This window comes from Diadema setosum, chromosome 13 (assembly GCF_964275005.1).
Source record: "Diadema setosum chromosome 13, eeDiaSeto1, whole genome shotgun sequence".
Lineage (NCBI taxonomy): Eukaryota > Metazoa > Echinodermata > Echinoidea > Diadematoida > Diadematidae > Diadema > Diadema setosum.
Window position 1 is genome coordinate 22316865 of NC_092697.1, and position 24606 is coordinate 22341470.

Consider the following 24606-nt stretch of genomic DNA (forward strand, 5'->3'; position numbering starts at 1 on the left):
AATCAACAAAATGGTCTATGTGTATAATTTGTTATTCAAGTGATTGACAACTGATAAATTTATCACCTCCTGTTGGGCCTCATTAAAATATTAATTAATTAAGGTATCGATTATATGCTCTTTGAAGGTTTGCATGGTGGTGAGAATGAAAAAAAAGGAGAGGCTTGAGGTCCATCCTGTGTGAAGTCCTAACAAGGACTGTGGAGAGAAGAGATGAAGAAAGTGAAAAGAAAAAAAAAATAAAGAAGGGGGAATAGTTTTCTTGTGTTGCTTAATAATTGGTGTGATAAGAAGGTGGAACTTCCATGTGTAAAGTCCTAAAAAGGATTGATTTCTCTTTTCTGTTCTGTTCTTTATTTTTGACAGGAAGTGAAGTCCTTTGACGGAACGATCAGCGTGTGGACTGGCCAGATAAAAAAGTGTTGGTTTATTTGTCTAGTCATAATGACGCAGTCCTGAGAGGACAGATCACTGTGTGCCGAGTCCAGGTATGGACTGTCTGTTTGTTTGTTTGTTTATTCTTTTGTAACAATGGTGCATTCTGTATTATTGAAATTGTAAGTTATCATTAGGGACGTACTGTTTCATGACACTTCAAGATACAGTAAATTCAGAAAGGTTGAAATTGTTATTGATCAGTAACACATTTTGTAATCTTTGCACACAATGTTTATGTGTGGGTCTTTTTTTCCAACTTGCACAAAAGATAAATGAAAGAAGTGGATCGCCACACAAAAGTTCCCAGTGTACATCATGAAAAAAAGACAAGCAGAATAAGTTTGGTTCTTCTAAGCAGTGCAAGAATAGAGAAACATTATCCCTCACCTAAGCCAATATGGTCTCATGATTCGTGACAATTAAACATTGTAGGCTGTTATATATGCATATTATTATGCATCATATGCATTTGTTAATTGTTCACTTTCACTGCAAGTGAAAATTGTGACTCATATATTTTTCATGTTTTACTGTTCTTTAAAAATCCGGCTTTCACAGCATATAGCTTTGTTCTAAATCAACAAATATCCCTTGCATTCATTAATGAATATGAAAGCTATGTCTAAGGAATCTGAAAATATTATGCTGTGGGTATTTTGACCCTCACGTTGATTAGATTGGACTTTACATAAATTTCAGTAATTTGGCCTTCCATCCTCCATACACGAAATAAGTTCAAGAAAAATGATCAATAACTTCTGAAATTTTGGCATTGTGTAAAATTCTAATCCAACTCTTAAAATGCTGTAAGTGCAATTAGTGAAAATAAAAACCTCTAAATTTTCAATACTGCAATGTGAGGATTTTTGTTCATAAGCATGAAAGTGTAATCGTGTTAGTCTTAACCCAAATTATTCAAATTAAAGATTCTTGCATCAAGTTATCTTTATTGCAACTGACTTGACAAATAGCCGATAAGTAAAGACATGCAGTAACCTCTTCATAAGAGATGAGAACCGTCACTGGCTATGCTGATGGAAGCTAGGTATAGTCTAGTGGATATAATTCCTGTCCAGCAATTAGTATGTCGTGGATTCAAATCCAACCTGAGAATGTATGGCCATGATTTTTTTTTTTTTCATGGGTATTGTTCGAAGACATGGAAAAAAATCACTATTCATTTATGTCGATAAATGGCGATTTTTCCATCACTCGCAATGAAAATAATACATGCATGAATCATTGATTTGCGACGTCTTACTTGCACATTTGGTCGTTGTTTGGAATACATTGGATCTGGGTCCTGTCCCTCCTGGACCCTCCCTGACTGCTGCTACACTGACCTCATAGTCAGTGTCTGGATCTAGACCATCTACTGTAGCAGATGTCATTGAGGCTGCTACTATTTGTCCATCATTCCAGTTTCCACCAGGAATCCTGTAATAGGTGATGTATTCTGTTACAGGTGGGTCTCCAATATCAGTCTGCTCATTCCAAGCCATCCACTCAATGGTAAGAGAGCTGGATGTTGATGTAGTCACTGTTGGTGCAGCTTCAAGTACAGGCAGGACTGTGAAAGACATATCACAAAAAGAATCCTGATCTTAATTAAAGGTAAAACAGAGTTTTCATAAGACTGCGTAAATTGTTAAGTGTTTTGTCCTAAAATGGAGAAAACCGCGAAGAAATACATTATAAATAATGCTTATACACGATTTCAGTTGAGTAACAACGAAAATGCAAAATATAACTTAAATAGTTACTTCGGAAGTAATGTTACATTACTTACTCAGAGCATACCCGATTGTGGTTGCCATGTGATGTTTCATATTTAACTACATTGGTTATTACAATATCATATCAAGCCATAGCAGTATCCATTATAGGTCGAGAGTGAGTTTGATAGCTGCATGTGATTCAATACTGCAAGCCCGTACTGCTCGACACGATTTTATCATCACATACTAGTAGAGTTCCACATACCAAGTACTTAACAGGGAGGGTGCTCCGGGAATTAAAGTCAAAACCAACTTGTACTATTTCATGTTTTTGATCTCAAAATGTAGGCCCTACTCCAAAACAGCTCAGTATCCAAGTAAACCAGACAAGAGTGCCTTTGTGGAGCCTTTTGCTATATTGCAAACAAATTTCAAATGGTGGAAGATGAAATTTGAGATCGTCTACACACTATTTTCAGAATTTAGAACTTCATTTATGTGCAGGAAATATGTTGCAGCAATTCTTAAGATATAGATTTTATCAATGTAAAGAAAGTACATTGTGTGAGGCTACAAATTGGATAACGCAGTGTTTACCAAAACCCACTTCTACTACCTACTGCAGCTCTGATATCAAATAGGAATTTTAAAGTTTCATAAGATATCTTCCAATTCATTCATCGTATTCTTTTTGCATTTTGATTAAAGAAAATAAATTTGAATTCCTATCTTAAGCAATGATGTTCTGTCTTTGTTAATGACATCATGAAGAGTTTGACTTGATGTCATGGATATTATACATCATGATTTCATATAAAAGAGTGCACTGAAATATGTTATATGTAGCTAAACTTGCAAAGAAGTCCTGGTGCATATTCACTTTGCCTATCATACCATGATTGATATTCTATTAGCATTTGTAACATTGCTAACACTGCAGTTATGCAATCTAAATGTCAAACATCAATTCTATAACTAATTTCATTGATGATACAAAGGTTCTTTCACAGGTAAAAGTAATGTTGCTGAGAAGAGTTGATTATTTCAAATATATGTGTAGCCAGTGAGTAGTCAAATCTGGATGGAAGTAAGACAGCTATATATGAAGGGATATTGTATATACAAAGTGTAGTATTCTGCACTGTACCCTGTCACAGACACCAAGAACATAGGGACTATAAGAATTTAAAAAAGAATCCTTCTGTCACTTTAATACACACTCCCGACCTCTGTTTTGGTTCACGAGAAAAAACAAACAAATTTAATGAACAGTTTATTTTTGACATCTGGCCAATGTCTTGAAACACCAGATGCTATATTGCCAACTTTTGTCCTTTTTGTTGGTTCCGTCCAAGTTCAAATGAACAGGCGTTATAGCTATAACCAAGCTTTTGACGTAAATAAGTTGCAAATAACTGTGTCATATATCACACATATTATCATAGAAACATAATGCACATCCAACGATACATATTTATGTCTTACCGTAAGTCATTGTATCAACACTAAGACTTGCTTGATCTTCATTTAGGACACATTCATATTCTCCAGAAGTCTCTTGACTAACTGTAAAGACTATCATACGCTTTTCTCCAGATGAATCCAAGAAACTCTGACTTCGCCTTATGCCGGAATCATTGCGTACACCATCTATGAGCCGGTAGAGGCTGATATCTGTTGCATTAGGTGGTGGGTCTCCTTCAACAACACAGGTGAGGGATGACGGCTGATTTGGATTTACTTTGACACTGGTGAGACTGGAAATTCCTGAAAGGAAAAAGAGTATACCAGATGTTATATTCACATGAGAATCATTCATAGGCTTTGTACGAAGTGAAGATCTTTTACTCCAGTCTTTTCCACCAAACAAAGATGGTCCAATAAAAACCGTTTTAAAAGTTGAACTCCCTTCAGATAATTACCCGTTTGACAGTCCTTCTCAATCCAGTTTGGTAGACACTGTCCTGTACAGATTCCAGACACTTTGTCACAGGTGCTTACATCACAGTGGCATGGTTTTACACACCCGAGACCATAGAATGCTCCAGGGCACTCTGGAAGATCATGCAAACAAAAGACAATAGATTTATTGTTATCAGTTACTAATACAAACTTAAGACAATGGATTTACTCTTATAAGTTTATACTAGTGCAAACTTAAAACAATGAAAGGAAGAAACTTTGCACTAATCAGTCAATGTCATGAAGGATCAACACCTTTCTTGAGAGTTTGGTGACCCGAGTAAATTTATATGATATGACAAAGGATCAATAATTTTGTACCCCGGTTTCCATCCTCAAATGATGCAAGTGTCTTATTAATCATGATGAGCTGATTTTGAATCCTTTATTGTACGTAGAATTGTCCAGTAGACCATGTCCATAACCTGGGAAAGTTGTTAAGGTTCCATGTTCCCGTTCATTCGTGTTTTAGATGGAAATTGAGGTAATAAAACACACACACACACACAACTCGGTTGCTACGCTACCAACGATTGGCAATGATCTTTACCACCCAAATTAGCATATTCAGTTAATTTGATTGATTTGATTTGATTTGATTTATTTACATTAATATACATACATTATTCACAAATATGCACATAGTTTGTACACATGTTATTATACATTTTGTGTGGATCGTCATAAGCTATGAAAAGCTTGACTGGGACGTCCAGTATGGATAACGTACACATATTATGTACATAAACATCATTGAAAAGAAAATATATTATGCACGTTCAACTGCTTCATAGATAGGGAAATGAGAGAAGGAGAGAGGAAGAAATAAGAAGAGGGTTACTGTACATCATGGTGGTTAAAGGTATACAAGATTGACAATTCTGGTAACATAGAAAGAAAGACTCGCTGCTATTATGTATACGTGATCTACGTATGGCAAAATAAGCCTGTATAATAAACAAAATAAACCTGGGGCGAGAGAGCAGGCAAGAACCATGAAAATTGTATTGCTTAAACATTATTTGCAAAGAAGGGTATTCTTCACTAGTCTTCTAAAAGAATGCTTTGATTGGCACCGTCGTACTAATACTTTATGAGAAAGAGAATTTCAGATGTAAGGACCGGCATGTCGTATGGATCGATGGGCAAAGGCAGTTTTTGGATTTTCTAGGTGCACGTTTGTCGAGGTTCTGGTTGAATAACTATGAATTGCCGAATTAAAACGAAACATGTTTAACAGGTTGGTGGGGGAGTTCTTGAGAATTGAATCAATACATAAAGACAGCACTTTGGAGGTAATGAATGTCGTAAATGGAGAGTGTACGCAATTGAAAAAACAATGGGTTTGCATGAGACCTGTAATCCGAGTTCGTGCAAATACAGGCAGCTTTTTTCTGAAGGAGAAGCAGTGAGTTGAGTTTAGTCTTCTGACAAGCCCAAACGATATTGCAGTAAGAAATATAAGGCAGGATAATGGAATTATAAATGGTGAACAACGTAGAGCTTGATATGTATGGTCTGAGTTTGTACAATATTCCAACTCCGCGTGCTACAGAAATCACAACATTGGCAATATGCGGATTCCAGTTCAACTTGTCATCTATGTATATAGTAACGCCTAAAAAATTCGTACTTTCTTTCTGTTCAATTTTCATAATACGCTAATCTATAATGATATCAAAATGAATGTCACTGTTTATTGATCGTTCACTTATGAACTGTATAAATTTGTCTTTTCTACATTTAATGATAACTTATTGCTTCTGAACCATTCGGAGACTTTGGGTAATTCTGTATTCATAGTGTCAATGAGACGGATAAGATTATGATCAGAAAGAAATGCATTGGTGTCGTCTGCAAATAAAATGAAATTAAGTAAAGAGGATGAATTACAGATATCATTGATGTATATAAGAAATAACAAAGGCCCCAGGATTAAACCTTGGGGAACCCCACATTTGATTGGTAATACATCAGAGTGAAGGTTGTTATAGATAGTATATTGTTTTCGGTCACAAAGATGTTTTTAAACCACATAAGAGGAGTTCCTCGTATACCATAGACATTCATCTTTTCTAACAATAAACTATGATCAATGGTATCAAAAGCCTTACTAAGGTCCATAAACACTCCAAGTACATGTTCTTTCTAAGATAATGAAATAGAAATCTTATCACAGAGTTCAATAAGAGCTACGTCTGTTGTGTTTCCTAAAACCATATTGACAAGACGTGAGTAAGTTACTTTGTATCAGAAAACGGTACAGTCTGTTATATGCAATTCTTTCCAGAACTTTTGACATACTAGAGAATAGGACGATAATTGCTTATAAGGGAAGCATCTAACTTTGGCAAGTTTCATTTTACTTGGAATAACATCAGTACTTAATGATAAGTTGACAATATGAGTAAGTGGGGTAACAATATTCAAAACTACTTTCTTTAAAAGATTATTACTTATATCATCATGACTTACTGAATCACTACATTTGAGCGAATTAACAACTTGTATAATTTCACTATATGTTGCTGGAAAAAAAAATATAGAAAACTCACATGGGGTTTCAAAATAATACCTAAAATCTACCTTTGTGCTTGGCACCTTTGAGGTTTGATTAGGTCCAACATTCACAAAATATTAATTAAAAACATTTGCTATATCTATTGATTTATGATATGCATGATCTCCATGACTGAAACTATTTTGGGTTGTTGATTGTTTTGAACGACCAAGTACATAATTTATAATTTTCCATGTAGCTGAAATACCATTCTTACATTATTAAATTTAGAAGCGAAGTATGATCTCTTAGACAAACGAATAACAAATGTTAATTTATTCCGATAAACCTTATATCTATTTATATTACTCACAGCGGGATTTCTAATACTCATTTTATAATACATATTTCTCTTGTTTATTGAATTCAGTATTCCTTTGGTTATCCAAGGCTTAATTCTACGTTTACGTTTACATTGCCTTTTGACTTTGGGTATATTTTTGTCTAAATAATACTGAAAACGTGTCATAAAAACATTAAAAGCTTCATCCACATTTTCTTCCAACAATAGGGCCTACACTGTCTCAACGTTCATAGAGATGAATATTCAAATTTGCTATTTTCTCAGAGGTAAATTTACAAGTCAACTGGGTTTCTGTAGTGTTGAGTTTGCTTTGCTGCTTCATCTCAGAAAAGACTGTAAATATAGGTAGGTGGTCTGATATACCAGATTAAAGAATATCTGACGAGGAGAAAGTGCGGCACACGTTGGTATATATATTATCAAGAAGAGTAGATGTTTGTTGTGTAATTCTAGTCGGATTATCTATAAGTGGTTCAAAAGAATTGGAATATGAATTATTTACTAATTGAATAGATACTCGATCATTTGATAATGAATCAATATTAAAACCACCAACAACAGGGAGATATGAAGGGATTTGATGATAGTAATGCAAGAGGAGAATGAGGAGAGAGATGAGAGAGAGAGAGAGAAAGGAGCAAGGAATTAAAGGCAGTTTCAAATAATTGACATAAATCGCGAACTTTCATAATAATCAGTCATCGTTGTATACATGTACATACATTTCAGTGCCCTCTAGTTTGATGGCTGGAAGGTGTAGGGGACTCCACTACGGCCATTTACCATTCGCCATTTACCTGCGAAGAAGCGGAGGTCGACGTTGTTCCTGTACAGATCCTGCACAGCTTTAGACCACTTTCTCTTCTCGGTGAGATCGTCCAGTGTCAGATCGTCCGTCATGTAGTACGGCTCATCTGCTAACTATTCTTGAACTTGGTCTTGAATAAGATGTGCCTGGGTTTACCTTGTGCCGACTTTACGTCGCGATGAGCTCTTTCAACTTTGACGTCGCAAAGCGAATTTCTCCTTGCCTCTACAAGGGCGATGCAGTCTTCATCGCTGGATTCTGGTATTCCCACGATGCGGATGTTGTTGCGGCGAGAGAATCTCTCACTTTTGTTGATGGCCGAGTTGTGCTTGGCGACTTCATACCGGAGATCTTTCACTTCCTTCCCAAGCTCTCCTACTCGTTTCTCCAGGTGTGAATTTTTCTCCTCCATCTCTGTGACTCTCCTGCTTTGAAACTCCTGCTGACCCGAGCTTTGATTCCACCAGCTGTATGCTTTCAAGAAGAGATTCCACGGCTCTTCTGATTATTGACTTAAAGTTCTTTGTCGCTTCCTGAAAGCAGCGAGCAATCCCTTCATGCGTGACCTCAACCTCTTTGTACTCACTGCTGGCTGGAATGTCAGGGATGGGTATTGGTGTTGGAATTGGAGCGGTCTTCGGGCGGACACTTCCCCCGGTAGGGCTGGCGGGTCGAGCTCCGTCTGTCCCGTTGGTTCAACCTGGTGTTGTTGTCTTGGGAGGCGACGAGGCTGTTTTGGGCCTCACAGTACACTAATCGTCCTACTTTACCTTTCTTGGCAAGCTATCTCTTTGATAGTTGTTCATGATGATGTCAAATGTGCCCGAAGTATGTACTCTCTAAAAAAAAAAAAAAAAAAAAAAAAAAAAAAAAAAATCGAGTGAAAATATTCACTCTTAAAGGAGTGAATACAAAAAAAAAAAGAGTGAAGTTAGAGTGACATTGGAGTGAATTTTGAGTGAAAATGTTAATTTTCACTCGTTTTAGAGTGACCTCAGGGATCACTCCAAAATCTTCGAGTGATCCCTGAGGTCACCCCAAAATGAGTGAAAATGAACATTTTCACTCAAAATTCACTCCAACTTCACTTTAAATTACCTCTTTTTTTGTATTAACTTTTTTTTTTTTTTAAAGAGAGATCCAAAGGTATCCAAAGGGTAATATTCAGTAAGCTTCGGAGAGTCGATGAAGTTGCGTGTTACTCAGTAGCAGCCATGATAACGGAGAATGATACGTTACTAATAAATTCTATTGCTGAATTGATGGAGAATCCATTTATAGCATAACGCCACTTAATAATTTTAAACTGTGCAAGCATTTTGGACATTTTAATTAATATGATAAACGAATTTGCATATATGTAACTGGAACCATATGCCATCTCTAACGTCAGCTGCAGAGACCAAGCAGGGAGGAGAGCTTTTGCATTAGTAAAATTGAAATTCAGTAATCTGATGCACGACTGGCAACTTCTCAATCAAGAAAGTTGGATAATAATATGTTAGTTAATCACAAAAATTACAAATAAGATATCAAAGTGGACAATATAAGACAATATAAGTTGAAACCTTTAATAACTAAAAATTAGTCAAAACGTTATTTATTTAGAAATTGCCCCCCTCCAAAAAAAAAAAGGAGAGAAAAGAGAAACAACATCTTTATAGTTCTGTTATTACTGCCTGCTCAAATCATTTGAAATCTAATATTCAAGCATAGCGACCAACCAAGGAGTTGGAGGACGGGGGTATCTCCTTCCCACCTGAGGGAGCTTTTACATGTAATTATCAAATTTTATATCATGCACACTTTAAATGGAATATTGGGAAATTATTTGATGGCTATAAAAGTGGTAAATGAACAAAATGAACTACAGTCTTTCATTATTGGGTCTTTGAAAAAATTATTCAAGCAAACCCTGCTTTTTTGAAAAAAAAAATACAAGAGGGGAAAAGGGAGAACAAAGACAATAAATATGTCACTATATGTCTGGGGTGCCTCTGCTTCAGTGCATTATTCCAGTTTAAAATTCAGGTGAAGTTTTGGTACGAATTAAATTGATATTTACACTAAGCATTAATGATATTGCAAATATCTTTGCAGTTCCATTGATTTCCTAGAAAGTCATTTCCAAGGAACAGATGGGATACAAGTTTCAAATTCCACAAATCAAAAACATGGAGAGAGGGAAAAAAGTCACATGTCACACTGAAAACTAAAAGATATTAAATGATCACTTTTCTTACTCAGTTTTACCACAGGATATGGGGCATTCTGTTGATTGCAGAAAAGCACACTGTCTCTACGCAGGAATGTTGACGATCCTGTCTCTTGCCATGGATTCAGAAAAGCCAAGAGCAAGTTTTAAAATTTATGAGCGCATATTTTGCTATTACCTTCGCAGTTCACTCCATCATAAATATTGAAGTAAGGAGCACACTCCTGATTTGGACACTCTCCTGTTGTCTTGTCACATGGTGCATCATTTAAACAGTGGCATTTATCCGTGCAGTTTTGTCCATAGTAACCGACATTACAGACATCTGGGACTGGTAGAAGAAAGAAAATTTTTGTCATAAATATATATATATATATATATATATATATATATATATATATATATTGCATATATTCTTGTCGTTTTTGCAAAATACATAGAATGGGGAAATGACACCCACAGCAAACGCTGATACAATTGTGTACAGTCTTTCCAGAAACACTATTGGGACAAAATCTTTAAGATCTATTCACTTTCTGAAGTATTGCAGTGTATGATGAAATAAACTTTTCTTTTTTAATCGAAAAGAGAAACTTAATTAATTGCTTCAATTTGTGTCTTCTTCTGTTGTGAAATATTCGCTTTATCTAGAAAGTTACCTGTCGTACAGAAAAATAACAGCTATGAAATAAAACTCGTCAATCAACACCGATTAAAAGTCTCCAGCAGATGCCTTTCACAAAACACCAATGCATAGCACCGCTTGTTTCAATGTTCTTTCTAAACCATGCAACATGAAAGAATATTACACATTAAAAAAAAGTATATTGAGGAAGATGTGAGAAAAATGCATCACAGCCAATATCATTTTCTTAAAGTATTCGATGGACCTTGGTTTTTACTACTTCAATTTTCAAGAGATCGTACTTTTGTTGATTTCTTTGTTCCTTACAAACAAAGATTCATAATTGTTAACAATTTGAACAATACCTCGCTCTCCCTTGGTCTTTGTTTGTCTTCCAAAGACCTTTATTTACACTGATAATGTAGATTCTGATATGACTGGATACAAAAGGCTGAGGCGGTTTCAATACTTACTCTGACAATTTTCCCCTGACCAGTTTGCCGTACAGTCTGTTGTAGGTATTTCGGAAGTAGCTGTACAGTGTCCAGAATATCTGTCGCATACACCAGACTGACAATGACATGTTTGATTGCATCCAGCTCCATAAATTCCTTCGGGACAATCTTTTGTAAAAAGTAATAAAAAAAGATGTTAAGAATAAGACATGTAACATTACTTCAAATAAAAAATAAATATATTGTTGGTAAAGAAAAAACCAACCTTTCAAGACAATGCCTATTGGAAAATAAATGCATACACTAAGCTTCCAGAAAAAATCTGAAAGCATTGCATGGATAAGAGGGAAATTGTGAGGAGTTGACTTTGACCTTTGACCCCCTGACCTTTGAACCATGTCCCCTAAATTACCTAGATAATCACTGCCAGTCAGTACATGTATACTTAGTCCCAATGTGGTACCTCGAACCATTTGTGAGATATGGAGAGAAAAAAGCGAAATTTTAAAATTTTCACTCAACCTGTGATCTTTGACCTCATGACCCCAAACTCTCTCTGAAGAATCTTTGGTTGGTAGTTTATGTATGCACTAAGTTTCAAGAAAATACCGTCAGGCATTGCATCGATACGGGGGAAATAGGGAAATTTTGAGCATTTAAAAATTGAGAATTGACATTGAATTGGGAAAAGGCCTCTGCAGGACAAAACCACCTTAAACTATGCTAGTTTTCGACGTTGAGGGCGTTGATATCCTGAATAGCGAAATAGCACGAGCAGAAGGTTTGGAAGCCAGACTAAATTTTGTACCGCATTGGGTCCAGTTTGTGTTACAGTGAGAAAAGGCCGGGCTCGGCCGTGGCCGAGCCGCGGCCGAGACTATACCTCCAGAGCTTGGCCAAATGCGCTGCCGATTTTGGTACCGCATTTTGGCCTTTTGCGCGTTTACAGTGAAATGAAGGCGATGCTCGGCCGCGGCCGAGCCCGGCCTTTTCACTCACTGTAAACGGGGCCATAGTCATTGAAATACCAACACATAGCTTACATGGCTACTTCCATGCAAACAAGCCATGTATAAAAAGTGACAGTGAGGTTTCAAGGAAGTGTGTATGTTCCCGTGCACATGGTAATCGAATGTCCATTCATGCGTGTGTGTGTGTGTGTGTGTGTGTGTGTGTGTGTGCGTGTGTGTGTTACTGTAAATTATGGAAGAATGTGTGTTGAGGTGGTTTATAGGCATTATGAGAATTTGTTTGAGTGTATGTTGGTGTTTGTTTATAAATACGTGGGTATTTGCGGTGTGCATAATATTTTATGACAGTTCGTTTGTGCTAAAATCAACTAACGATTGAGAAATTATTTACGGCGTGTCGAAATTATTCGCTAATACATAAAGCATGCCAAACTTATTCTGGGACAAGGAATAGTGATATGGAAGTTGAAGTTAAGACTGATGGAAGAATATGACTGCAGTGAAAAAATGAACAAAGACAGATAACATTTAAGGAGGGTACCTCCTTCGTATGCCTTTTCTCTCGTTCTCTCTCTCCTAGCTTGCCTCACCGCTGAAATTGACAAATGAAATGAAGTGAAATAAAAAAAAAAATGGAGGGAAGGGGAGTGATTACAACATAATGCATTCCTATGCATTATGCAAAAAAAAAAAAAAAAAAAAAAAAGCTCCCCACCCGGCTGCCCTGTAGGCTACATTGAGCTGTAGGCTAAATGCCCTTTGGGCCTATCTGTGTCTGCGTACTAGTATGCGTCTATTGTGTTATCAGCACCCTCCCTTCTTGGGCATAGAGACACAATAAACAATGGGATACGCATGAATTTATCTTTAAGTTGTGATTTTTTACATTTGATTGTACCACATTAAGTGCACACTGTATTTTCTTTTTTTTTTCATTATGCTAGCAACACTACTGCAAAGAAAGGCAGCATTTGCAGAAAGAGTATTGGCAGCAATAATACACCAACCTCTTCCACTATAGTCACCATGCACGCTGACACTGTTACTGATTCTGTCGAGCATGTGTACAAACATGATGTTGTGCTGTGTCTTGACCGCATATTTACATGCATGATCATCTACGGCTCTAAACAGCTCTTTTTTTTTTTCAGCTAGTCTCATGTCACTGACAATTCAAATTTGATTCTATGCCAGTGTCATGTATATGAGCTGTTGTGGCCATTGCATATCTTAAGTACATTAACGTTGAAGATACATTTTCTGATCTAATTTATCATTAACCAGTTTTAAATATCTGAATGTATACAGAAAGTGAAAGCAGCTTTCTTGATTCCTTGGAGCAGTGGCACTCAATGAAAAAAAAAAACAGTCATGACAGCAGGCATGAGTTTATGTATAAAAGCCATCAGTTGTAATTTAACAGCAGATTGGTCATGGCATCCACGATGAGATCATTTCTTCATAGAATTGGCTCCTTACACATTTTAATGGATCATAGGGCCATATATACAAACACAGTGAGCATAATATATAATGCATTAATGCATATCCACAAATAACAATATTAAGATAAAAGAGATAATAGGGTTGATGTTAGGAAGCTAAATTAGCTGGATGTAAAACATATAACTATATGAAAATGGGACTGGTAATTTCAGGACTAGTGTGTCCGAGTGGCTACCCACCGGTATGGAAGGTTTGTGGTGCAAGCTATAGCAGCTTTCATATGCTCCCAGCACACATTCTCATACGGAGACAGGTGATGGACTTAACTTATAAATGAACATTTAATAAGATTTCAGTTTAATATTCAAAAAGTTCATTCTTTTGAAGGTTTGTTTATCTGAAAATGAAATAAGGTTTGATAGGTTAGCTTATCCGTAAAATACAGAATGTTTGTTATTTTGAAGGTTCATTGATCTAAAAACAAAATAAAGGTCAGAATTCTGAAGGTTTGTTCGAATGCGCCGTATCCCTCATTATAGAATCACCATTTTGGGAATAGCAAACTTTTTTTTTTCTTATGTGGATTAACAAACCTTTTACACAATCAGTGACCATGAACCTTATTTATGAAAAGATTGATGAAATTATCACCACATATTTTCTCGAGCATTTCACTGAAAGTCTGTCAGTTTAAAGGATGCACACTCGTTTTTACCGGCAACGAAACAACTTCAAATCCGGATATAAGTGCACACATAAGTTTATCTTCTTAAAGAGACATTCCGGACGATTCTTATAATTTCACATCATGTAGTACATAAATCAACAGCTCCATGTATAGATTCGTGGAATTTGTTGTGGTCATTGAGCAGAGAAACCAATAAATTGAAAATCTTAAACAAATTACACTGAACAGTGTTGATGACATCAGCGCCTCATATATTTATTAAATGTAGCACTGCAGTTCCATTACAATACCACTTGCTCAACAAGTTCACCTGTGAAGAATCTATGCATGCCTTCTTTTTTTGTTCTGCTTTCTTGAGCCCCAACTCATGCATTTTTATGGTGAGGCTGCCATGTCATCATCCTTGTTCATTGCTATTTGTTATAAATTTTGAAAACATTCTCATTCCTCCTCGTAATCACTATAAATTCTGAAACGCTGTACTCAGTTAAAAACTGATTTATAGTTGTTCAAATGTTAAAGTCTGAAAATCATCCGGAGGTCCCCTTTAAGTTCCCCCAGCCCCCGTCTTGCTAGCAAGATTAGAGACTTTTCGCTACACGACGGGAAGCAATCAGCTGTGACAGTCCCCGTACTCGGACTCCCGTCCCCATGAAGGCCGTGTCACAACTTTCCGGGTAATACTTGCGTGCGACTTGTGAAGAACAATTTTTACTACCCGGAGGTCCCCGCTGATGACCCGCGCATGACAGTACCTAGAACGTACCTCACTCGTAGTCACCCGGAGGTGCGCACGCAAATATTTTTACCCGCAACCATGTTTAGGCCCTGTCACACCTTTCCGGGCAGCGAATATTTTTTTCGTACATGGAAACGCTATGGCGGGACATGAATTATTCATAAGTTTAGCTGAAATTTTGAAGTGCGCAAGCGCGTGGACTTCGTAAAATTCTATAGCTTGGCCAATTCGTACAGGATGAACGGACTTGCATACTGATGTACATAATTATTTACATATATGATCACGTGTGATCACTTCGTGCGTACATTCGATTCGCAGTTCATGAGCGCCCGACGTAACCCCGCTGGAAATATGCGGGGAGCTAGCGGAGAGCATCGTGATTGTCAGCCAGGGCAGCCGCCGGCGTGGATAGGAGAGCAGGTACATGCGTAGTTCGCGTGAAATGTACAACTTTACAAGTCACAACTTCTGCAAGCCATTGGCTTGTGGAATTGATGCCACATTACCACTATTCGTACATGCATAAATTTAATGGCCAAATAACAGCTCTTTCGAAATCTTTTTCACGACCTTTTTGTGGATCGGGTACTAGTATTCTTAAATACACCGCTACTACAGTTATTTTATTTCGTAATTCTCGCTTTCGAGAATTCATGTGAGATCCCGCTCATGCGCATGCGCAGATGCCACTACGTTCAGCGCATTCGGACTCGTGTGATACACGAGGAAATTCGCGCAGAAAAATTGTCTTTCCGTCCTATTTCGGGAAAGGTTACATCAGATTTCACCTTCTATCTTCGTAAAATTAGTTTGTGATTCGTCTCGAAGAAGTTATTGAACTCATTATGAGCGAGAAAGCGATCACAAACGACAACTCTTCGCCGCTTTCGGCAAGTACCAGCGTAGCGGAGAGGCTGGATAATGTGACAGCCGCAGTGCCTACTGCGGGTGCGAGCTCCGCCAGGTCGGCTGGCCTGAGCATGGGGTCCGGTAAGGGCAAACCTAAAGCAAAAGGAGCTACGAAAGGGAAAGCTATCGCTACTAAAACTCTGTGCAAGGCTAAGCCAAGCCCAGAGACAAGCAGTAAGGCAGAGCCAAGCTGCAAGTCACCTATGACACAGTCAACCCCGATCATACCCAAGAGTAAGGCAAAGCCAAGCTCTGGGAAATCAAGCGCCATTTTGGAATCGTGCGTGAATTCCCGCCTTGACAAATTGGAGGCCATTGTGACGCGTATTGCAAACGCGCTCCCAGCCGCTGTTAGCAGCGACACACCACGCACACCACGAGCAACTAGAACGGCGACCGCCAGCGAACCGCCACTTCATGAGCAAAGCTCTGCTAGCGGTGATCTCTCCGCGGTGACGGGAAATACGTCTCCAATGAGCACTACCGACTTCAGTTCTGAAGTCGATTATTTAGACTACTACAGCGGACAAGATAGCCACGATGAGGGGAATGAAATTACAAACAAGCCTCATGACGTCGACATCCCTCATTTCGCCGCCAAATGTGCTGCCCCATCGGCAGTCGGTGCGCCTCTCCATCCAAACATCGCTAAAGCAGTGGATTTTATGATGGACCCCAAAAAATGGAAGAAAAGGCTCTATCAGAAGCCGCCGACAAGTATACGTGCCCAGATAACTGCGAGTCCCTCGACATCCCCAAAGTTAACACAGCCATCTGGGAAAATCTATCTACACCGACGAGAACCAGAGACTTCAAACTACAGGGCATTGAGAAGTCACTTACAAAGGGACTCTGTGCGTTTGCCCACACACTCAACCCAGATACGATGACTGAAGCACAGCAAGACGCCTTGGCGTTGTTATGCGATGCTGTATTTGCCCTGAACTGAGAAGAGACTTTATTAAGCCAGAGCTTAACAGCCAATTTCACCACCTGTGTAAGCCAGCAAACAAGGTGACAAAATTTCTCTTCGGTGACGACCTTGGGAAACAGGTCAAAGACCTGCAAGATCAGAGAAAAGCAACTGCAGGTGTCATGAAATCAAGGCAGCATAACAGCACACCACATTACCATCCATCAGGAAGTATGACACGTCAAAACGCCAAATGAGACAGGCAGGCTGGATCCCTAGGGATCGCGATCGTAACCTTGCTGCAGGTACTGCTGGGCATCCTTTTTTAGGCCGAGGCCAGAAAAGGAACTGGGGAAAACATCCAGGCTCGCCCCCCCCCCTCCCACACACACACGTACACCCCAGCATCGGCCAAGATAGAGAGCAGGCCACCCCAGCCTCGCAGACAGGGACTGTGGGGAGGAAGTAATTCAACACTGCAGTCCAGAGTCAGACCCAAGCACCAATGAGGTAGGTGCTTTTGATATACATGTACCTGTAGACAGCTTACATCATGTACAGGTCGGGGGTCGACTAAAGCCATGCATACGCAACTGGTGTGAATTAACGTCAGACCAATTCATCTTACAAGCTGTTAAAGGATACAAACTTGAGTTTATTGCAACTGATTGACAAATTGCCCTACATCGACGTAAATAAGCACTGAATTGATCAGTGTTTTAGTAGTAGCCATGATAAAAAAATAATGGGCGTACATACTCGAGCAGGATTCGAACCCACGACCTCCTGATCACCGGACAGGCGTCATCTCCACTAGACCACCGAGCTTTCGCCCGACAGCAAGTGTTGGTTCTAATCCTTATAGCATGCAGCGGGTACTGCTTTGTTATTCAAATTTATGAAGTTCTTCCGTCGAGATGTTTTTTATTGCAACTGATTGACAAATTGCCCTACATCGACGTAAATAAGCACTGAATTGATCAGTGTTTTAGTAGTAGCCATGATAAAAAATCCATGATTTTTTATCATGGCTACTACAAAAAACACTGATCAATTCAGTGCTTATTTACGTCGATGTAGGGCAATTTGTCAATCAGTTGCAATAAAAAACATCTTGACGGAAGAACTTCATAAATTTGAATAACAAAGCAGTACCCGCTGCATGCTATAAGGATTAGAACCAACACTTGCTGTCGGGCGAAAGCTCGGTGGTCTAGTGGAGATGACGCCTGTCCGGTGATCAGGAGGTCGTGGGTTCGAATCCTGCTCGAGTATGTACGCCCATGATTTTTTATCATGGCTACTACTAAAACACTGATCAATTCAGTGCTTATTTACGTCGATGTAGGGCAATTTGTCAATCAGTTGCAATAAAAAACATCTCGACGGAAGAACTTCATAAATTTGAATAACAAAGCAGTACCCGCTGCATGCTATAAGGATTAGAACCAACACTTGCTGTCGGGCGAAAGCTCGGTGGTCTAGTGGAGATGACGCCTGTCCGGTGATCAGGAGGTCGTGGGTTCGAATCCTGCTCGAGTATGTACGCCCATGATTTTTTATCATGGCTACTACTAAAACACTGATCAATTCAGTGCTTATTTACGTCGATGTAGGGCAATTTGTCAATCAGTTGCAATAAAAAACATCTCGACGGAAGAACTTCATAAATTTGAATAACAAAGCAGTACCCGCTGCATGCTATAAGGATTAGAACCAACACTTGCTGTCGGGCGAAAGCTCGGTGGTCTAGTGGAGATGACGCCTGTCCGGTGATCAGGAGGTCGGGGTTCGAATCCTGCTCGAGTATGTACGCCCATGATTTTTTATCATGGCTACTACTAAAACACTGATCAATTCAGTGCTTATTTACGTCGATGTAGGGCAATTTGTCAATCAGTTGCAATAAGAAAAAAAAAAACATCTCGACGGAAGAACTTCATAAATTTGAATAACAAAGCAGTACCTGCTGCATGCTATAAGGATTAGAACCAACACTTGCTGTCGGGCGAAAGCTCGGTGGTCTAGTGGAGATGACGCCTGTCCGGTGATCAGGAGGTCGTGGGTTCGAATCCTGCTCGAGTATGTACGCCCATGATTTTTTTATCATGGCTACTACTAAAACACTGATCAATTCAGTGCTTATTTACGTCGATGTAGGGCAATTTGTCAATCAGTTGCAATAAAAAACATCTCGACGGAAGAACTTCATAAATTGGAAAAACTTGAGTTTGATCCTGACAAATTTCCTCCTAGGAGGAGTAAACCATCATACCCCTACAAAAGAAATGAGACTGAAATTGCTCAAATACATGAAGAGATAAGAAACCTTGAGAAGAAAAATGTCATCGAAAAATGTTCTCATGAACAAGGAGAATTCTTATCTCAGATTTTCACTAGAACAAAAAAGAATGGGGGAATCCGGTTAATCCTTGATTTGTCTGAGTTGAACAAGAGCATATCTTATCAGCATTTCAAAATGGATAACATTTACACTGCAATATCCCTGCTTTCAGAGGGATATTACATGGCTTCAGTCGACCTACGCGATGCATTTTACACTGTGCCCATTCACCCAGACTCTAGAAAATACCTGCGATTCATGTGGGATGATCAATTATGGCAATTCAAAGCTCTGCCCAATGGCTTAACATCGGCTCCCCGCCTCTTCACAAAATTGCTGAAGCCAGCGCTTGCCTCTCTCAGACTTGAAGGGCACCTTGTCCTTGCATATTTAGATGACACTATAATCATGGGCAAGACAAAAGCAGAAACAAAGAAGGCAGTCATAGCTACAACCGAACTGTTATCCAAATTGGGATTCATCATTTACCCAGAGAAATCAATGCTAGAACGATCACAAAAGCTTGAGTTTCTAGGGTTCAACCTCAATACCCTTGACATGACTGTCACGTTGCCTGAAAACAAAGTAATAGAGATCAGAGAGGTTTGCATAGAGTTGCACAAAACACAAAACCCATCAATCAGAGAAGTGGCAAGGGCCATTGTGAAATTAGTTGCTACATGCTGCACAATATGGGTCTTTGCATTACAGAGCGCTTGAAAGTGAGAAAATAGGCGACTTGAAACTCAATACAGGCCATTTTGACAGGCAAATGACACTCTCTGTGAAGGCAAAGAATGAACTAATGTGGTGGATCGAAAATTTGCACTTAGTTTCCCGGCCAATGATGAGAAAGAAAGCCACCATAGAAATACGCACAGATGCAAGCGGTCAAGGTTGGGGTGCAACCGACATGAAGACAAAAACGGGGGGCAGATGGAACAGCCAGGAATTGAGCAGAGCCCAGAACAATGAAATAAATTACTTAGAAACAGTTGCTGCAGGATTCGGACTGAAAGCATTCTGTTCCCACACAAGTAATGTACATGTTTTGCTTCGATTAGATAACACCACTGCAGTGGCATATCTGAATAACATGGGTGGTGTTAAATCAGAGGCTTGTAATGAAGCAGCTCTGCAAATCTGGGAGTGGTGTAATGAACGCAACATATGGTTAACGGCAGCCCACCTACCAGGCACATAAAACACAGAAGCTGACTACATGTCCCGTAGATTCAATGACAACATTGAATGGATGCTTGACAAACAAGTATTTGATGAGATCGTGGACAGGTTTGGATTACCTGACATTGACCTGTTTGCATCCAGGCTCAATTCACAACTTCCCACATGCCAGATCCAAATGCTTGGGCTGTAGATGCGTTCACACTTGACTGGGGCCCTCTCAACTTTTATGCCTTCCCTCCTTTCAGCCTCATACCCAAATGTCTACAAAAAAATAAAGCAGGATCGGGCACAGGGCCTATTGATAGTACCGTACTGGCCCACTCAAGCCTGGTTCCCATTACTGAATGATATGTTCATTGAAGAACCATGGCACATACCAAAGTCTAAATCACTACTTAGGCAGCCTGTATCGGGTATATCACACCCATTAACAAATCTCACTCTCTTGTGTTGCAGACTTGGAGCAGACACTTCATCTCCCAGGGTCTGACTACAGCAACAGCGAACATACTGGGAGCATCATGGAGGGAATCCACAAAGAAACCTCATCTACATCAAAAAGTGGAAGAGATTTTGCAGTAATCACGATTTGCCGTGGACCCATACCAAAGTGGGAAATCTGCTAGAGTATATTTTTTTAGTGAATTGTACTACAAAGAGAAAGCAAGTTACAGTGCCATAATTCAGCCAGGAGTGCCATGGCTTCGTTTGTTATCTTGGATGAGTGTGATTATACAGTTGGAACTCACCCTTTGATATGTAGATACATGAAAGGTGTTTTTAAGCTTAGAACGCCTACACCTCGTTACAACTCCATATGGGACGTAGGAGCAGTCTTGGATTATCTTTGCCGGTTGGCACCAGCACATCGACTGTCTCTACGTGATTTGACGCTTAAGTTATGTATGTTACTTGCATTAGTATCATCTCAGAGGTTGCAAACTTTGCATGGGCTATGTTATTGTATTGATAATATCAGCATTAAGACTGATTCTGTAGTAATCCTAGTAGATAAACTGCTGAAACAGAGCAGGCCTGGGAACATTGGAATTGTTCTTGAATTGAAAGCGTTTCCAGGAGACAAACGCTTATGTGTCGTGCATTACCTAAAGCGGTATATCAAGCAGACGAAGGACATCAGGGAGTCAGAAAAACAACTGCTCATCACCTTTCAAAAACCCCATAAGAAGGCGAGTTTGGCTACTATCGCCAGGTGGATCAAGTCTGTCCTAAAAGCGTATGGAATTAACACAACTACATTCAAGGCACATTCTACACGAGCAGCCTCAGCGTCTGCAGCCAGAAGGCGTCATCTGCCGGTCGCAGATATTCTGAAGCAAGCTGGCTGGACAAATGAAAGAACATTTGACAGGTTTTATAATAAACCGTTAGCATCAGCTGGCAGTTTTGCTCACAGTGTTTGTGAACACTGATTGGACCTCATTGTGGTGACATGACATGAGCTTACAGGTTAGTGTCTACTACCTGAATTGCTACTTCTGCTTATTGTGCCTACTGTCCTTTGAAATCTCACATGAATTCTCGAAAGCGAGAATTACGAAATAAAATAGAAAGATTAAACGAGAACTTACCGTTTGAAGTTTGATCGTTATTTTATGAGTAATTGGAGGTGAGAGAATTCATGACCACCTCTCCCTCCCTTACTCAAGATCAACTCAAGTAAGTTCTCGACAGTTCTATTTTATTGGGTTACTACAGTAGCCACAATTGCTTCAAATATTGACATCTGCGCATGCGCATGAGCGGGATCTCACATGAATTCTCTCACCTCCAATTACTCATAAAATAACGATCAAACTTCAAACGGTAAGTTCTCGTTTAATCTTTCTATTTTAGGCCTACTCCGTACTGCTTGGCTATGATTTATGAAGCGGACGTGTATTCACAATCGACTTCTCAGTGCTGCCAGCAGTGAACATGGTGACTCGAGCATCTCGAGTGCACTGTCGAATTACAACGATAAGATCCGAACTTCAGTAGAGTCTAGTTCTGTGTTTTCAAACTGATTAGTTAATTAGAAGTACGTGATATGTCAGCGTGATTGTATCAGATGTACAGGGTGATATGTGTGTGCAATGTGATGTGTGTTGTAGAGCTATCGCAAGCGAGTTATTTTCCTGCATGTTCATTGATCGGACGAACCTCGTGAGTGCAGTGACATGTTTACGCACGACATACACAACACACACACACACACACACACATTCACACACACACACACACACACACACACACAGGTACTACTAGTAATAGCAGGGCTGCCAACTCTCACTCATTGAGAGTGAGACTCACTCATTTTGGTCCTTTCTCACTCTAAAACTTTATTTCATTTGCATGCACTTCTATTGATCTCACTCATTTTGACTCCTAAATTATAGCATTGGCCTATGGGAGTCTCACTCTCAACTACATGTAGCTTCCAATGTTGGCAGCCCTGTAATAGCTATATACTCGCTGTATGTGTACACAGAGAGTAGGCCTGTGCGAGTAGAGTCCGTTCATTGTGTACAAGTTGGCCAAGCTATACAGGTTTAGTCAAAGTCCACGCTCTTGCGCACTTCTGTCTTTCAGCTCAACTTATGAATAATTCATATCCCATAGCATTTCCATGTACGAAAAAAATATTCGCTGCCCGGAAAGGTGTGACAAGATCGCTGATTGGCTGGCTGGCTGGCTGGCTGGCTCACTCGCTGCCCAGCATCGGGACCGAACGCTATTTTGGCCGAGTACCGTACTCGTTTTTACCAGGACTGGACGTTTCTCGGCTTTGATCATGCGCAGAAGCAAAATTTGTACACGGCACGCTCAACTCCCGGCCGCGTCGTGCTTGTGAAAACTCCCTAATGTATCTCTAACCAGGGAGGTACCTCCCTGCTCTAACGCAGCACAATTCCTCATACTGTAAAAATGATATATTCGCGAGATCAACTATTTGCGAATTAGAGTCGATGGGTCTCTTCTGCGAATCTTTCAAACTCAAAAGGCACGCGAACGTTCCTCGTTTTAAAGTAAACATACAAAGTCATAGCAACCCAACCTGGTGCACTGTACCCATAACACTCCATTGTATGCTCTGATTTTTAATAATATCATATTGTATTAGTGATTGAAGCCGAATTAATAGTAATAATAATACTAATAATGATAATGATAATAATAATGATGATAATAATAATAATAATGATGAGGTTAACATGCACATTGCTGAGACACAACTCAAACCCAGCAGTGCACATAGACACATAGCACATAGACAAGCGCGTTTACATCACATTACAGAGCAAGCGTCAAGTACACTGCACTGTGACACAGTCTAATGATAAGACATTTCAATTTTGAACAGACGAACCTTGGGAAATTATTTAGTTTCTGGAGACACAAATCTTAGGAATAACAAAACTAATTTTATTTCTAAATTAAACATTTCCGAATAGCACCAGAAATGTTCAGATTAACTTAACCCTTTTCCATGTTTGGTTAAACGAACACCTATATATATATATATATATATATATATATATATATATATATATTATTTCAGAATGTCAACCTTGAGAATAAGGAAGACTACCCATTCAAAATATATAATTATGTACATATATATATATATATATATATATATATGACCCTGCATCACAGAGCAAACAAAGAGTAGATTCTGAAAGAGCAGACTCTAAGCTTTAAAATGTTGTGTAACTCAATTCAAATGGACTCTCCTAACCTATATCTAAATATTGGAAAGAAAAAACACTCTGGAAAGTGTGAACTGAGAAAACAGGCTCTGAAGTACAGGGTGTATTCAAGCGCTCAATCTTTACCAAGCTTTGCCAGCTGTGGTATGAATTGAACAAAAAACAGGATGTTGACCACTGGAGCAACAACAATAAAGGGATTATCAGATTAAGTTGAAATTGAGCAAGCTCCATTAGCACATTCTGTCCATAATAAATACCAACTTTCAATGCTGTAGCATTATTCTCTCCAAAGTTATTGGAGTTGAAATTTAAGTTTATGGACAGGGTTTTTGAGAAATGGGAAGAGGGTGCTATGAGAAACAACTAATCACATTATTCCACCAAGAAGTGTTTGAGAAAAACTGCTGAAAACTCAAGTTCCTGTTTGTTTTATGATCCCAAACTTTAATATGATATAGAAAAAGACTTGCTCTATCAGAAAATAAGATAAACTCAAGATTGTTAGGTTGACTCATTTCACCTATTTTCAGTCCTCACGCAAAATCACTGTGTGCGACTTTTTGTTCGTCTTGTGGTGCAGGGTTACTGTAATTGCAGTATTGGC

At 39.0% G+C, this 24606-nt stretch overlaps 1 protein-coding gene and 2 pseudogenes across 1 annotated transcript in view; 2 read left to right on the forward strand and 1 right to left on the reverse strand.

The window, feature by feature from the left end:
* LOC140237026 (receptor-type tyrosine-protein phosphatase T-like) overlaps positions 1-7882 on the reverse strand; it is a 42830-nt gene extending 34948 nt beyond the window's left edge. Inside the window, exons 1-3 of the mRNA XM_072316970.1 lie at positions 7780-7882; positions 3741-3923; positions 1700-2008 (exon numbers count right to left, since the gene is read on the reverse strand). Of these exons, the coding sequence (XP_072173071.1) occupies positions 1700-2008; positions 3741-3923; positions 7780-7882 (595 nt within the window). The remainder of the gene's footprint in view (positions 1-1699; positions 2009-3740; positions 3924-7779) is intronic.
* A 7924-nt stretch (positions 7883-15806) lies between these two features.
* On the forward strand, positions 15807-17223 carry LOC140237027 (uncharacterized; annotated as a pseudogene).
* A 2283-nt stretch (positions 17224-19506) lies between these two features.
* LOC140237028 (uncharacterized) lies at positions 19507-22049 on the forward strand (annotated as a pseudogene).
* Positions 22050-24606: the final 2557 nt, after the last annotated feature.